The sequence below is a fragment of the Oryx dammah genome, unplaced genomic scaffold (genome assembly GCF_014754425.2).
Source record: "Oryx dammah isolate SB20612 unplaced genomic scaffold, SCBI_Odam_1.1 HiC_scaffold_11056, whole genome shotgun sequence".
Classification (NCBI taxonomy): Eukaryota; Metazoa; Chordata; class Mammalia; order Artiodactyla; family Bovidae; genus Oryx; species Oryx dammah.
Window position 1 is genome coordinate 2,266,853 of NW_024080450.1, and position 13,087 is coordinate 2,279,939.

The 13,087-nt window shown below is 47.0% G+C and overlaps 1 protein-coding gene and 2 pseudogenes across 1 annotated transcript; all 3 read right to left on the minus strand.

Annotated features, from left to right (window-relative positions):
- Positions 1 to 7,948: 7,948 nt before the first annotated feature.
- Positions 7,949 to 8,562, minus strand: LOC120860353 (annotated as a pseudogene).
- On the minus strand, positions 8,464 to 8,931 carry LOC120860292 (annotated as a pseudogene).
- A 2,932-nt stretch (positions 8,932 to 11,863) lies between these two features.
- LOC120860352 (nascent polypeptide-associated complex subunit alpha-like) lies at positions 11,864 to 12,662 on the minus strand. The gene has a single exon (XM_040236156.1). It carries the CDS (start codon positions 12,631 to 12,633, stop codon positions 11,986 to 11,988), a length of 648 nt encoding a protein of 215 aa, XP_040092090.1. The 5' UTR covers positions 12,634 to 12,662; the 3' UTR covers positions 11,864 to 11,985.
- Between the last annotated feature and the right edge of the window lie 425 nt (positions 12,663 to 13,087).

Below are 13,087 nucleotides of genomic sequence, written 5' to 3' on the forward strand. Positions count from 1 at the left end.
CTGACCCAGGGATCAAACCCACATCTGCATTGGCAGGCGGGTTCTTTACCGCTGAGCCACCAGGGAAGCCCCTTTTAGTTCACTACTAGTGATCCAACCCACACTCTCGGCATTGGAAGTGTGGCATCTTAACCTCTGGACCATCAGGAAGTCCTGGTGTGTCTTCCTTAGGCTGGTTGTTTTGTTTGTTTTAACCCCCGAATGTCTTCTTTTGAATGTGGGAAAAAGAAAAGAAAAACCAATGGCTAAGATGGTATAGTCTCAAGTAGTTGAGAATAAAAGGAGTGGGATGATGAAATTGGTCCAGTTCAAGGATTTCCTGCTTTTAGGAAGAGACGTGCCCAGCAGCCAGCTAAAGCATGTTTCTGAAAAATGAACCTTTTCCATTTTCTTATAAAGTGGATACATACTATGATTGGGGTGAGGATGATCTCCCGAAGGAATACATTGAAAATTAGGGTGCATAAGGGTAAAAATAAGGCATACTGGTTATTTTGATACATAACTGATATTTTCCTTCTGGAAAATGTACTCCTCCCCCCAAAACAAAATGAGGTAATGTTCTTTTAGTTGTGAGAGCTTAGAATCCCTGTGAAACCTTGACTGTGGCATTGCTTGTTTACGGTCTGTTCTAAACCACCTTTATATCTGTCCCTCAACCTTAAGAATTTCTCCTCTGCCTGGGTTTTTCCTGATAACTATTCACCCCTCCGGGCTTCTCAGGTGACTCCGTGGTAAAGAATCCGCCTGCAATGCAGGAGACACTAGTTCAGTCCCTGGGTTGGGATAAACAGGAGAGGGTGAGATGTATGGAAAGAGTAACGTGGAAACTTACATTACCATGTGTAAAACAGATAGCCAACGGGAATTTGCTGTATGGCTCAGGAAACTCAAACAGGGGCTCTGTATCAACATTAGAGGGGTGGGATGGGGAGGGAGATGGGGGGGAGGTTCAGAAGAGAGGGGATGTATGTATACCTATGGCTGATTCATGTTGAGGTTTGACAGAAAAGTAACAAAATTTTGTAAAGCAATTATCCTTCAATTAAAAAATAAATTTAAAAAATTTCGCCCCTCACTCTGAAATATAGCTGGTCTGCAGTACCCCCAGATTGCCAGCAGGTGGCACCGACTAACTGCAATACTTTTCTCCACATTAAGAAGCCTTTCCATTTATGAATCTTCTCTAAAGAATCCTGTTCATCAAATACACATCAAAGGGAAATGAAAACCATCTGGATGCACGCCAGGTCTGTAACTAAATCCACAGGTAAATTAAAAGCTTAAAATGTTCTTAGTTTACTATTCCTTTTCTCTCTCTCTGTTGCCACACAGATGACAATGTCTATTAGCTTATGTCCACAGAAGCTAGTACTTTAGTACTGCTATCAAGGAAATTCAGAGGAAGGTAAGTGTGTGTGATTCACTTAAAGATATACATTAATTAGGGTTATGGTTTAGAAGGCACTTGCTAAAATGACCATAATTGTAAATTATATATTACATTAATGTCACTTATTACATTTTACAAGTTATTTTCTGTTTTCCACTATGCTGCTGGATGTTGGAAGTCACTATACCCCCAGTTGTTGCTTCTTTTTATGCAACTCCCTTTAAATTCTAGACTTGCTCCTTAAGAAACAGAGCCTAGGACTTCCCTGGTGGTCCAGTGGTTAAGAATTTGTCTGCCAATGCGGGGAACATGGGTTTGATCCCTGGTCTGGGAAGGTCCCACATGCCATGGGGCAGCTAAGCCTATGCACCACAGCTACTGAGCCCACACGCCGAGGACCTGTGCTCTGCAACGAGAGAAGCCACCACAATTAAAGACTCATGCACCACAACTGCTTGCCCTAACTAGAGAAAGCCCACATGCAGCAATAAAGACCCTGCGCAGCCAAATATGCTACCTGATGCAAAGAGCCGACTCATTGGAAAAGACCCTGATGCTGGGAAAGACTGATGGCAGGAGGAGAAGGGGGACGACAGAGGATGAGATGGTATCACTGACTCAATGGAAATGAGTTTGCGCAAACTCTGGGAGATAGTGAAGGATGGGGAAGCCTGGCGTGCTGTAGTCCACGGGATTCGAAAGTAGACACGACTGAGCAACTGAACAATAAAAGGCAAAAAAAAAAAAAAAAAAAAAAGGAGAGAGAGAGCGCCTGAAGCTGACTCTGAGTTTCACTGGATGCCCCTTTCCCCTTCCTGTTTCCCTCTGCACGGTGACCCGGTTTGAGGGTCCTTGGATATCCCTCCATCCCTGATAGAAATCCCAGCCCGAGGCCCCAGAAAGCCCTGAGGCAGGAGATGAAGTCACCAAGGTACTGGATGAGACAGGGTGGGGATCTTCCAGCTGGGGGTCTGTGGATAATGGGCCCTTGGTTTCTAGCTTCTAGGACCCTCGTGGCAGAGAGGGAGCAGGGCTTGATGTTCTGAGAAGAGAGGGCCGCTTAGTGGAGGCTGGGGTGGGGGGTGTGGAATCATGAACCCTGCTGTCAGCCTCTGCATCGCCACTTGACTGTGTTCTGCCAGAAACCCATGGTTGGATATCATCTCTGATGACCATGAAGTGAAATGACACCAGAGTTGTGCAGTGTGCAGCCTGGGCAACTGTTACCAGGAACCCTGGGCCAACCACAATTCTCTAATCCCTGGGCCAATTATTTTGTGTGATCCCATCTGTTCCCCACAATTACCCTCAGGGCAGTGGTTATTTCCTCCACAGCATAAAAGCTGCCTGGGGTGGTGGGGGGAGCTTTCACTTGAGAAGTGCCTAGAGGGAAGAAGACCCCGCCCCAGTTCCTTGTGGCCCACACAGGCTACAGAAGGAGACCCCGGGTTGCGGCCCTACCCTGTGAAGTAGCAGGGGATAGGGCAGTGGTGGGAGCCAAGAAGCCCCCAAAAGTAAGCAGAGAGCGAGAGCGCGCCACCAAGTGGTGGAGGTGGGGATGACAGACACTCACTCAGCTCAGGACTCCCCAGGCTCCCGGCATCATCTCTCCTGGGGTTACATGGCTGGAGTCACAGTGACACGATTAGAAAAAAGTGGTCAACACGTAACAGAGCCTTTGCTCGCCCTGAGGGGCCTGGAGACTCGGACTGCTGGCAGGGGCCTATGGAGGACACAGGTGCCAAGTTTAAGGCCTACCCAGGGACACTGTTCACTTGTCTGTGATGAGAAGAGATCAACTAGCAGCCCAGGTCAACAGACCAAGCAAGACCCTACCGCGCCTCAGAGGAGCTTGACCAGGAGCGAGGAGGACAAGGGAGGGGGCGTGTCCAGTGTGGGACACGCCCCCTCCCTACTCTGCTCCGGGTTCTCAGAAGGTGAGGAGGGCAGCCTGAGTGCCCCTCACCTCCTGCACCCCTCCTCCTCTGATGGGGGAGAGAAAGAGCCTGGCTTTGCACGGGAGACTGACGTTCCAAAGTAAATGGATCCTTTTATTACCTGTAAGATGTTCAAGAAGTAAAACAATCTGCTCTAGCTATTATCAAGTGACGAGAACAGTGGTCATAATGAATAAAATTGCTCCTTGTGTGTGCCTCTGAAGGAATGGAAACTCCACAATAAACAGATTCTCAGAGTCGCAACCACAGTTGAGCAAGAGCTTCAGACAGGAAGTGGACTGAGGAGAGGTAACTGCGAGTGTGGGTGCAGACATAATGTGTGTTCTCAGTTGCTCGGTCGTGTCCTACTCTTGGTAGTCCCATGGACTGTAGCCTGCCAGGCTCCCGTTCATGGGATTCTTCAGGCAAGAATACTGGAGTGGGTTGCTGTGCCCTCCGCCTCCAGGGGATCTTCCCAACTCAGGGACTAAACGTGTGTCTCTTATGTCTCCTGCGTTGGCAGGTGAGTTCTTTACCACTATCGCCACCTGGGAAGCGTAGAGATAATAAGAACCATTTATTTGCAGAAATGCAGAATTGGGATCAAACCCAAATCTGACTCTGGGGTCTGAGCCCCCTGCCCCAGTGTCCTCTCACGACCGAGGGTTTGCCTGGTGTTCTCTCACTGTGACAGAACGGCTTGGCAAACCCAGGAAGTATCAGTATTGAATAGATCTAAAGACAACTCGAGGACTCAGGTCTGCAGAATATTTATTCATAGAACTGACAACTGCCAAATCAGTCAATAAGAAAGCAAGGAATGCTGGGCCACATGGAACAAATTCACCAGGTTAATAATGGACTCTTTGTTTGCCTCTGAGATACCTCAGCCCCTCGGGCACAATCCTCCCAGATGGTGACATGGATCTCGGTGGGGTAGGGGTGGGCAATAACAGTGACTCCTGCCCCACCCCCACTACTCTTACTCACTAATGGTCAACACTTGCCTTCAGCCAGGTCAAGTCCACTGCAAGGTTGGGGAGAGGGAGTCAGGCTGCATATAGGAGAGGGAGACAAGTCAGCACATTTCTTGCCCTCACTTCTTGCCTCGGGGCTTGCCAGGTGGCACGAGTGGTAAAGAACCCATCTGCCAAGGCAGGAGGCTTAAAAGATGAGGGTTTGGTCCCTGAGTCAGGAAGATCTGGAGGAGGGCATGGCAACCCACTCCAGTATTCTTGCCTGGAGAATCTCATGGACAGAGGAGCCTGGCGGGCTAGGTCCATGGAGTCACAAAGAGTCAGACATGACTGAAGCGACTTAGCATGCACGTTGCCTCCAATATCAAAGGAATAAAGGCAGTGATCTTCAACTGGTACCAGATGTTCTACAATCTCCTCTTGATCTCCAGACCCTTCGGTGCCCAATTCAATAAAAAAGAGCACTCAACCCAGTCTGACTGCCAAGCAGGCATGTCACACAGCAGTGGAGGTGACAGGTGAACCACATACTCCAGCCTCACGTCCACGAAGAGACTTTTGCCTTCTTTGTGAAGGACTTTGTGCATGTGGACAACATCACAAAGATGCCCTGACAGCATTAAAGGAAGATATTTGTCCCCCAAATTCAAGCCTGCACCCCTACCACCAGCCTGGAATGAACATGGCATCATTCTTTAAAACAATGTCCTGAGATTATCCAGAGCCCAACAAAACATTCTCTTACTCTGTGTATGTAAAAGTATCCACTTGTGGGTGTCAAAGATTAAAACTAACCAACAGTTTGATAGTTCTCTTTGAGAACTTTCTGGAAATGCCTGGGTCTCTCTTGACCCTGTCACATGGAGAAGAAACCAGGGTGGAGATGAATATAAGCCAAGCTTGGGTATTTAGTGCAGCTTTACACAGGCACTGCCTTGTATTCATCCCCTTTAGTTCATGGGTTCCTCAAGGAACTATTTTTCATAGCTATTTATCCACTTTCCACTGCCCCATTCTTGTAGATCCTTCTTTTGGCCTCATTTTTGTGTTTGACGCTAGTGGTAAAGAACCTGCCTGCCCATGCAGAAGACATAAGAGACACAGGTTCAATCCCTGGGTCAGAAAGATCACCTGAATTAGGAAATGGCAACCCACTCCAGTATTCTTGCTTGGAGAATCCCGTGAACAGAGGACCCTGGCGGGCTACAGTCCATGCGGTTGCCAAGAGTCACACATGACTGAACACACACAGAGACCTATGGGTAAGATCTTCCTGGTAGGGGACCCAGCGCCACCCCTTCTAAATTTGTTTTCTTTTTTTTTTTAAAGACTCATCTGTTCTTTAATTTTTGGCCAGTTCAGTTCAGTTCAGTCACTCAGTCATGTCTGACTCTTTGCGATCCCATTAGCTACAGCACGCCAGGCCTCCCTGTCCATCACCAACTCCCGGAGTCCACCCAAACCCATGTCCATTGAGTCGGTGACGCCATCCAACCATCTCATTCTCTGTCGTCCCCTTCTCCTCCTGCCCTCAATCTCCAAATGCCCAAAGCTCCCAAATCAGGAAACCTGTAACCTTGCTCACAGATGAGAATGGACAACAGCAGTAGCTACTGTGTAGAGGCTGGGCTTTGTGCTTACCTGTTTGTATCTGTCATCTCCAACACTCCTGTGTGGTGTCATTATCCCTGCTTTATAGATGAAACCAAGAGAGCGCATAGAACTGAGTCCAAACATGTACATAAGCCCTCCCCAAGTGACAGGAAAACCATCTGAAGGGAAAGTGACATTGAAGGGTCAAAAAATCACCATCTTGGTATAAACAGTAATCAATTATAATAAATTCTGACTCAGAAATTGCTGAAGAACAGGATCTAAGACTATTTACTTGCCGGGAGCCAGCACACGAGATCCCACCCATGACAAGGTCATGAGGAGAAGACCTGACAAGCAGGCAGATCAGGACTCCAGGGATTTCAAAAAGCTGCCCCGGCGCTCACCTTAAAGATGATATCTATCTTTCCGATGCTTGCTATACTAGACTGCTCCCTAATTTCTGTGACACAGGCAGAAGGCCTTCCCCGATCTCTTTCCAAACAAATCAACTTGAAACTTTAATCAATATGTCCCCCGGATGGTGGCATCCTATGAGATTATCCGGGATAAGAAGAGTATTTCAATCTAAACCCCTTTTGCTAGCATTTTAGTTTGCTTGACAAATGTGTTTATGCCCTTGGTACTAATGCACATGACTGTTCACAACACCTTAATCATAAACAGCATAAAGAACCTGAACACACAAAAAAGCCCTAATAGGCACAGAGCCCTTTTGGGGGGTGAAGAAGCCCTATTAGAGAACATAAAAAATATTATTCTATAAAGTTGTTACTGGATCCATGTTTGCTTGCTGTGTTTTTGCTCTTAATGTGCTAAGGTTGTACAATAAAAACTATTGTTAATATAGTTAGGGATTTAGAAAATAAGAGTTTAGCCTTAGTGTGAAAACAATAAGACAATTGTATAAATTTAGCTGGTGACTTCTACAAAAGGACTGGCCTTTCTGTTACATTTCTACTATGTTGCAACCTGCTGTACCCTTACCCTATGAGACTGCAACTTTTCTGTTAAGCTCAAGGCAAAGAATAGATTATAGAAAACAGGTTTTACATTCACCTAGCCTGCAGGAAAAGGTCATAAAATGCCTATAGGCACCAAGGCCAGAAGACAATGCACAAAAACCTACTATGGAAAAGACTCTCATAAACAAAGAAGAATGCAGAAAACATCCTGGGTGTCGTAAAGGACTAACTTTTACTTGGTCATCCTTAATGTGCAAACTCAAGGTATAAAAACTCCCTGAGAAAATAAAGTAGCAGACCCTGCTTCATACCCGAGCTTGGTCTCTCTCTTTCTCTCTCCGCCGCCGTCCATCCTGAGGGTATCCTTGGATCCTGCTGAGGCCGGACCCCAGCATTTACTGGTAAAAGATAGGTGTTCAAAGAGGACCTATCTTCCATCATTGCCTTTAATAATTAAATGCTTGCTATTTATAAATTCAGTGACTTTAACAAATTCTTATTCTACACAGATATAGGCAGGATTGTGTTATCTAACTGCAAATCTAATTAGGTTTGAAATCCTAAAAGTAGAACATTTAAGCTAAATCATAACTTTCCTAACACTTTTTTCAGTTGTTTTTTTCCTTTTATGATGGCGCCTCATGGAGACAGGTTAACAATGTGCAACCTTAGAATCATCACTGATTTCCTCTGTTCGTGTGTGTGTGTGCACGCGCATGTGCTGTGCCACAGGGCTTGTAGGACACAGCTGTGGGATCGTATTTCCCTGACTAGGGATTGGATCCATGGCCCTGGCAGTGAAAGCCTGGAGTCCTAACCACTGGACCGCCAGGGAATTGCCTGTTTTTTTCAGTTTGAAAACCTAGATAGGTGATGAATAAACTTAAGCCTGAGTGAAGCATAAGTGGACACTGGAACAACTCTTTACCTGCTCTCCTCCCCCAGTATAGGTCTATGAGCCCGTCCTTGCGAAGAATAGCAATCCCAGCAATCCCTGTTTTCCCCAGAGGCTTTCAATACTAAAAACACTGATGGCTGAACTTGCATCTTTAAAGACATATTTCAGGATTTGGGCATTTCTGGAACCATAACTTTAACCCAGCCTTCCATAACAGTCTTTTTACAGAACATGACACGGCAACAATGGCAATGAACTGCTTCAGCTTTTTCATTTCTGCAGAAGATAAAACAACTTCCCCAACATACAAAGGGGCTGGAAAGTTAATTTTCTGGGAAAGAAATACACAGCCTGGCCCCAGCATTTTAGTACCGAGGAAAGCTGAAATAAGCCCATTGATCAAAACTCCATGGACAATTGTCTTTCTAAATCTGGTGTGTTTTGCAAATCTTCGTCTAAGTGCAAAGGGTTGACATCCCCTGTTAATTCTGAGAAGGTGGACATGTCCCTGTGTGAAGGCCCTATTGAGTTCAGCCCAGTCTCCAGCTCTGAGGAGCATGTGCTCTAAGGGCTGCCTGTTCCGTACGGATTGGCTCAGGCAGATTCTCCTGTGAAGCCAACCCCACCAAAGGTGATGGCTGGACATTACTGGGAGCATCTTCAGCACTCTCAAATTCCATCAACAGGAGCTTTTGGGCTGCTTCAGTCTCCAAACATTATGCTGGCACCAAAAAGTACTTTTGAGAGTGAGGAATATTTTCTTAAATTGAAGACCACTCAATTCTAGTTCCCTACTATTGCCAGATAATGCAAGGAGAAGTGGAGAAACCTGAATCACTCTGAAAGCACAGTTCTTGCCTTTATAGGATCCTAACAGGGTCAGAGAGCTCCACAATTTGACAAGACCACTGCTGCATATCCTTAGGATGGCTGACAGGGTCATCTCTTCGTAGGTCAGAACGTCTAAGGGTAACGCAGCATCAACCTCACCAAACAGGTCCTTCAGGGCTGAAATAAGCAGCTGTTTGAATTATGCAGCATTCAATCCAATCCCACAATCTTGAAATTCTAGGCGAACTTTCATGTAGTGGTACTCAGAGAGATGTTTGTAAACAGTTCTTTTCCATGTGGCAGCTGAGGCTGGCATCTTTTTCCAGTGCTGATCACATCTATATTGAGTCAAGAGGGTGTTGGGCACTTGAAGTCGTTTTCAACTTTTTTTGGACTAACTTCTGCCACTGATTTCTCCCCTACCTGGGGCCAGGCGCATGCGCTCTGCACACGTGGTCTCGGTCCTCTCGGCCGCCCTATGAGACTGAGACCGCTTTAGTAGAGAGAGGCCTGGGATGTCTCACGGCCTGGGCTCGCCTCAGTCGGTGGCATCCGCGGCCAGAGCGGGAGGTACCCAAGGCCGCTCCTTGCTGCCCGCACCCCTCCGCCTTCTGTTTTCATTTTTTATTATTTTATTTATTTGACAGGGACCGGATTTCACCCCGGCAGGCAGGATCTATTTCCTTGATCAGGGATAGAACCCAGGGCCTCTGCTTTAGGAGCAGGGAGTCTTAACCACTGGACCACCAGGGATGTCCTCCACCCCTTCTCAATTTGAAACCTACGTTTGCAGAGAGAAATCTGTTCTCTCTTGCCCACCCCCATCCTCCAGGGTTTTCTCCCTTTTCTGAGGCCCTTCTGGTGGCTTCAGAGTTTGAGACTAGCCAGCTTCACGCCTTTAGGGTCAGCCTTGCTTGTCTTCCTATGTGCTCAGTTGTGTTCGACTCTGCGACCCCATGGATTGTAGCCCGCCAGTCTTCTCTGTCCTTGGGATTCTCCAGGCAAGAATACTGGAATGTGTTGTCATTTCCTTCACCAGGGGATCTCCCCAACCCAGGGGTCGAACCTGGGTCTCCCGCATTGGCAGGCAGATTCTTTACCACCACTGAGCCACTTGGAGAGCCTTTTAGTTCAGAGGGAGGCTTTGTTCCTCTTGAGCCTGCACCTCGCAGGATCCCGACAGCTGCCACCAGGGGGCGCCATGAGTCCCTGTTCCAGGGCTGACGGTGGATGCTGACCTTGAGAAGGACCAGAGCTGTGCTCTGGCTCCGCAGATGCTGGGCTTTGCTGCACTGCCCCCTCCCGTCAGCTGACCCACACATTCCCTTGTCTATCTTCCAGTCCGAGCCCCTGCAGGCGGCCAGGCTTACTTGGCCGTTTTGAGGTTATCCCCATGCAGAGACACCTGCAAGTGAAGTGAGGGGGCATCCGTCTTGGTTTTTAAATGTCCCACATCGTTGCATTTGGGGAGGCTTTCTGATCAGTGGTGCATCCTTCTGGGACCCTCAGAGGTCACCTGGAACCCTCCTTTTCTCTGCTGTGCACCTGTAGGGCACAGGGGCCCGGCAGCCACTCGAGGGGAGAAGCTGCCCACAGTCCACTCACTCCACTTGGTGAAATTTGCATGTTACTTTCCAGCTGGTGACTGCTCACCCCAAATTCAACTTTGAGAGCCGCCCACAGCCCAACAGCGCTGATGCTGTACTATGACTGAGCTTCACACTGGCCCAGGAGGACTTTTCCTCATCCTTCCAGCCTACTCCAAAGATGCTGCCGACGATCACTGTTTACTGTTAGAAGCACAGGTTCTGAATCTCAGCACCCACGATTTTCCAAGTCCCCTGAGGTGAGGAGAGTGTTTGCCACTGGGACACAATATGACCTGAGGCTTGGGCCTGAGGACAGCACTGGGAGAGAGGGAAAGCCAGCCAGTTGGAATCTGGACCAGCAATAGCCAGCAGGAGGCGAAGGGGGAGAGAAAAATTGAATCTGCAGCAGTGGTGGCTTCAGGAGCACAATTTATGGCCTCAGTATACATTCAATCTCAAAAGGACTCTGCAATGAGAATTTGGGGGGGGGTGGCAAAGATGAACTTCAGGCTTTAAAAGGTCTCAAATCAAAGGAAGACTAAATTATAATTCGTCAAAAGCCTGATCTAGGAAGGGGCCTCAGGTTCTCTGGTAGTTAGAAGGTCTATTTCCAGAGTCTTCTTTGACCTCAGCATCCAGGAGTTGAAGCTTAACTGAATCTCAAGGTTTTGGACGTAAGCCATCGCACTGGGTGCTCCTTAAAGCCTGCACTTGTCCCCCTGGGGTTCATGAAAGGGGCCATAAACCACAGAGCAGACATGGCGCCTGCCGAGGGCAGAAATGGCATCAAAAATGTGGAAATAAAATGCTGCTCAAAAGTTTAAAGCGCGATTACACAGTGGAATAGGATACAAAATTCACAGATTTAAAAAATTTAATTCAAGCTATTGAAAATATGGGTTTTGCGATGTACCTTGACTGAAATATTTAGGGGCACTGTCTTTCCTAAATTGCTGTGTGACATTGAACAAGTTTCCTCAACTCTCTGAGACTTGGTTTTCTCATCTGTACAACAGGGAGTGACTTGAACTCCACCTTTTCCTGAGCCTCAGGGATTAGCCTACCATGCTTTTCTTTGTATTAATGTCACCAGTTCATCTCTTTCCTTATATAACAACCAGGTCCTCCGGAGAAATAGAACCAGTGTACATGTTTATGTTAGAGTGATGTCAAGGAGCTGGCTCAAGTCTGACAGTTGTAGGGCAGCCCCACGGGCTGGAAACTCAGCCAGCAGCTCTTGAAATAGAATTTATTCTTCTCTTAGAAATGTCAGCTTTTGTTTTGAAGGCCTTTCTAATGTTGCACGAAGCCCATGTACATTGTTATTGTTCAGTTGCTAAGTCGTGTCTGACTCTGCGACCCCATGGACTGCAGCACGCCAGGATCCCCTGTCCTCCACTGTCTCACTGGAGCTTGCTCAGATTCATGTCCATTGAGTGGGTGATGCTATCTAACCATCTCATCCTCTGCCACCCACTTCTCCTTTTGCCTTCAATCTTTAGCATCTGGGTCTTCTCCAATGAGTCAGCTCTTTGCGTCAGGTAGGTAAATATTGGATCAGCATCAGTACATTATGGAGGGTAATTTCCTTTAAATTAACTCACTCTAGATGCTCAGTGCTTCCATAAAACACCTTCAGAACAACCCCTAGGTTAGTGGTTTTTTTTTTTTCATCCAACAAGAAGCCATAACTTTATTAATGATAGAAACAGTACAAATTTCAAACCCAGCTGCAGTTACTCTTTTGAAACACCAAAAAAACAGGTCCTCTTTTCATATGGTTACATTGTTAATTCCATAACAGCATTTACGATATCATTTCTGTTGTTCTTCAGGGCTCGGACTGCCTTTGCTCTCGACGCATTTGCTTGTGACATGACCAATTCTATGTCCTTAACTTCCACACCTGTTTCATCAGCCTCTTGCTCTTCACTCTCCTCTTTTACAGTTGGAGTCTGTGTGTTTTCTTGGATGTTTGAGACAGCTTCACCTTGAACTTTGAATTTCTCAGCAGCTGCTAACTGTGCTTGCTGAGATAAATCCTCAATCTTGGCTTCCCCCGAAACAATGTAGGTATCTGAAGCTGGGCTCTTGTACACATCTGGTTTTGTGATGACAAAAAGGATATTCTTAGATTTCTGGATAGTGACTCTAGTAACCTCTGTAACCTTTCGAAGACCCAGTTTGGACATAGCCTTCTGTGCCTTCTTTTCACTCCAGCTCTGTTTTGCTTCACTGACTGGTTCTTCATCGATTTCAGCTGCTGCTGCCAGCTGAGCTTGTTGTGTGGTTGCCTGTGTAGAATCCTGTTCCTCAAGCTCTGGGACTGATTCATCACTATCACATTCTGTTCCAGACCCTGTCTCAGCCTGGGGCTGTGGCAACTCCTGCTCTGTAGCAGGGACGGTTTCTGTGGCTTCACCAGGCATTTTGTGCGGGGAACGCGGAACTAAGATGGCAGCAGCCCTAGGTTAGTGTTTGATGAAATGATTCAGACTGTTCTCCAGTAAGGGCACATGTGCCTACCAGCTATGCCTGGCAGTGGGGAGCAGGGCTGGTTTCATGGGTTAGCTCAGCCAGTGCTGTGCTTAGAAGGTCCCTGTGCTTTTTAATTGCATATTTTAGTTTTGGGTTGTGCCGTGCAGCATGTGGGATCTTAGTCCCTTAACCAGCATGTGGGATCCAACCCATGGCCCCTGCATTGGAGTATGGAGTCTTAACCATCGGAGCAGCAGGAATGTCTCAGAAGGCCCTTGTGCTTGGTTGAATGCTCTGTTGTCACCCTCTTGAAATTTGTTTTTTAATTGAAGTATAGTTGTCTTCTTGAAATTCCTCATTGTCTTGTGCTGGGCCCTGTGATTCACATAGCCTGTCCTCCTGAAG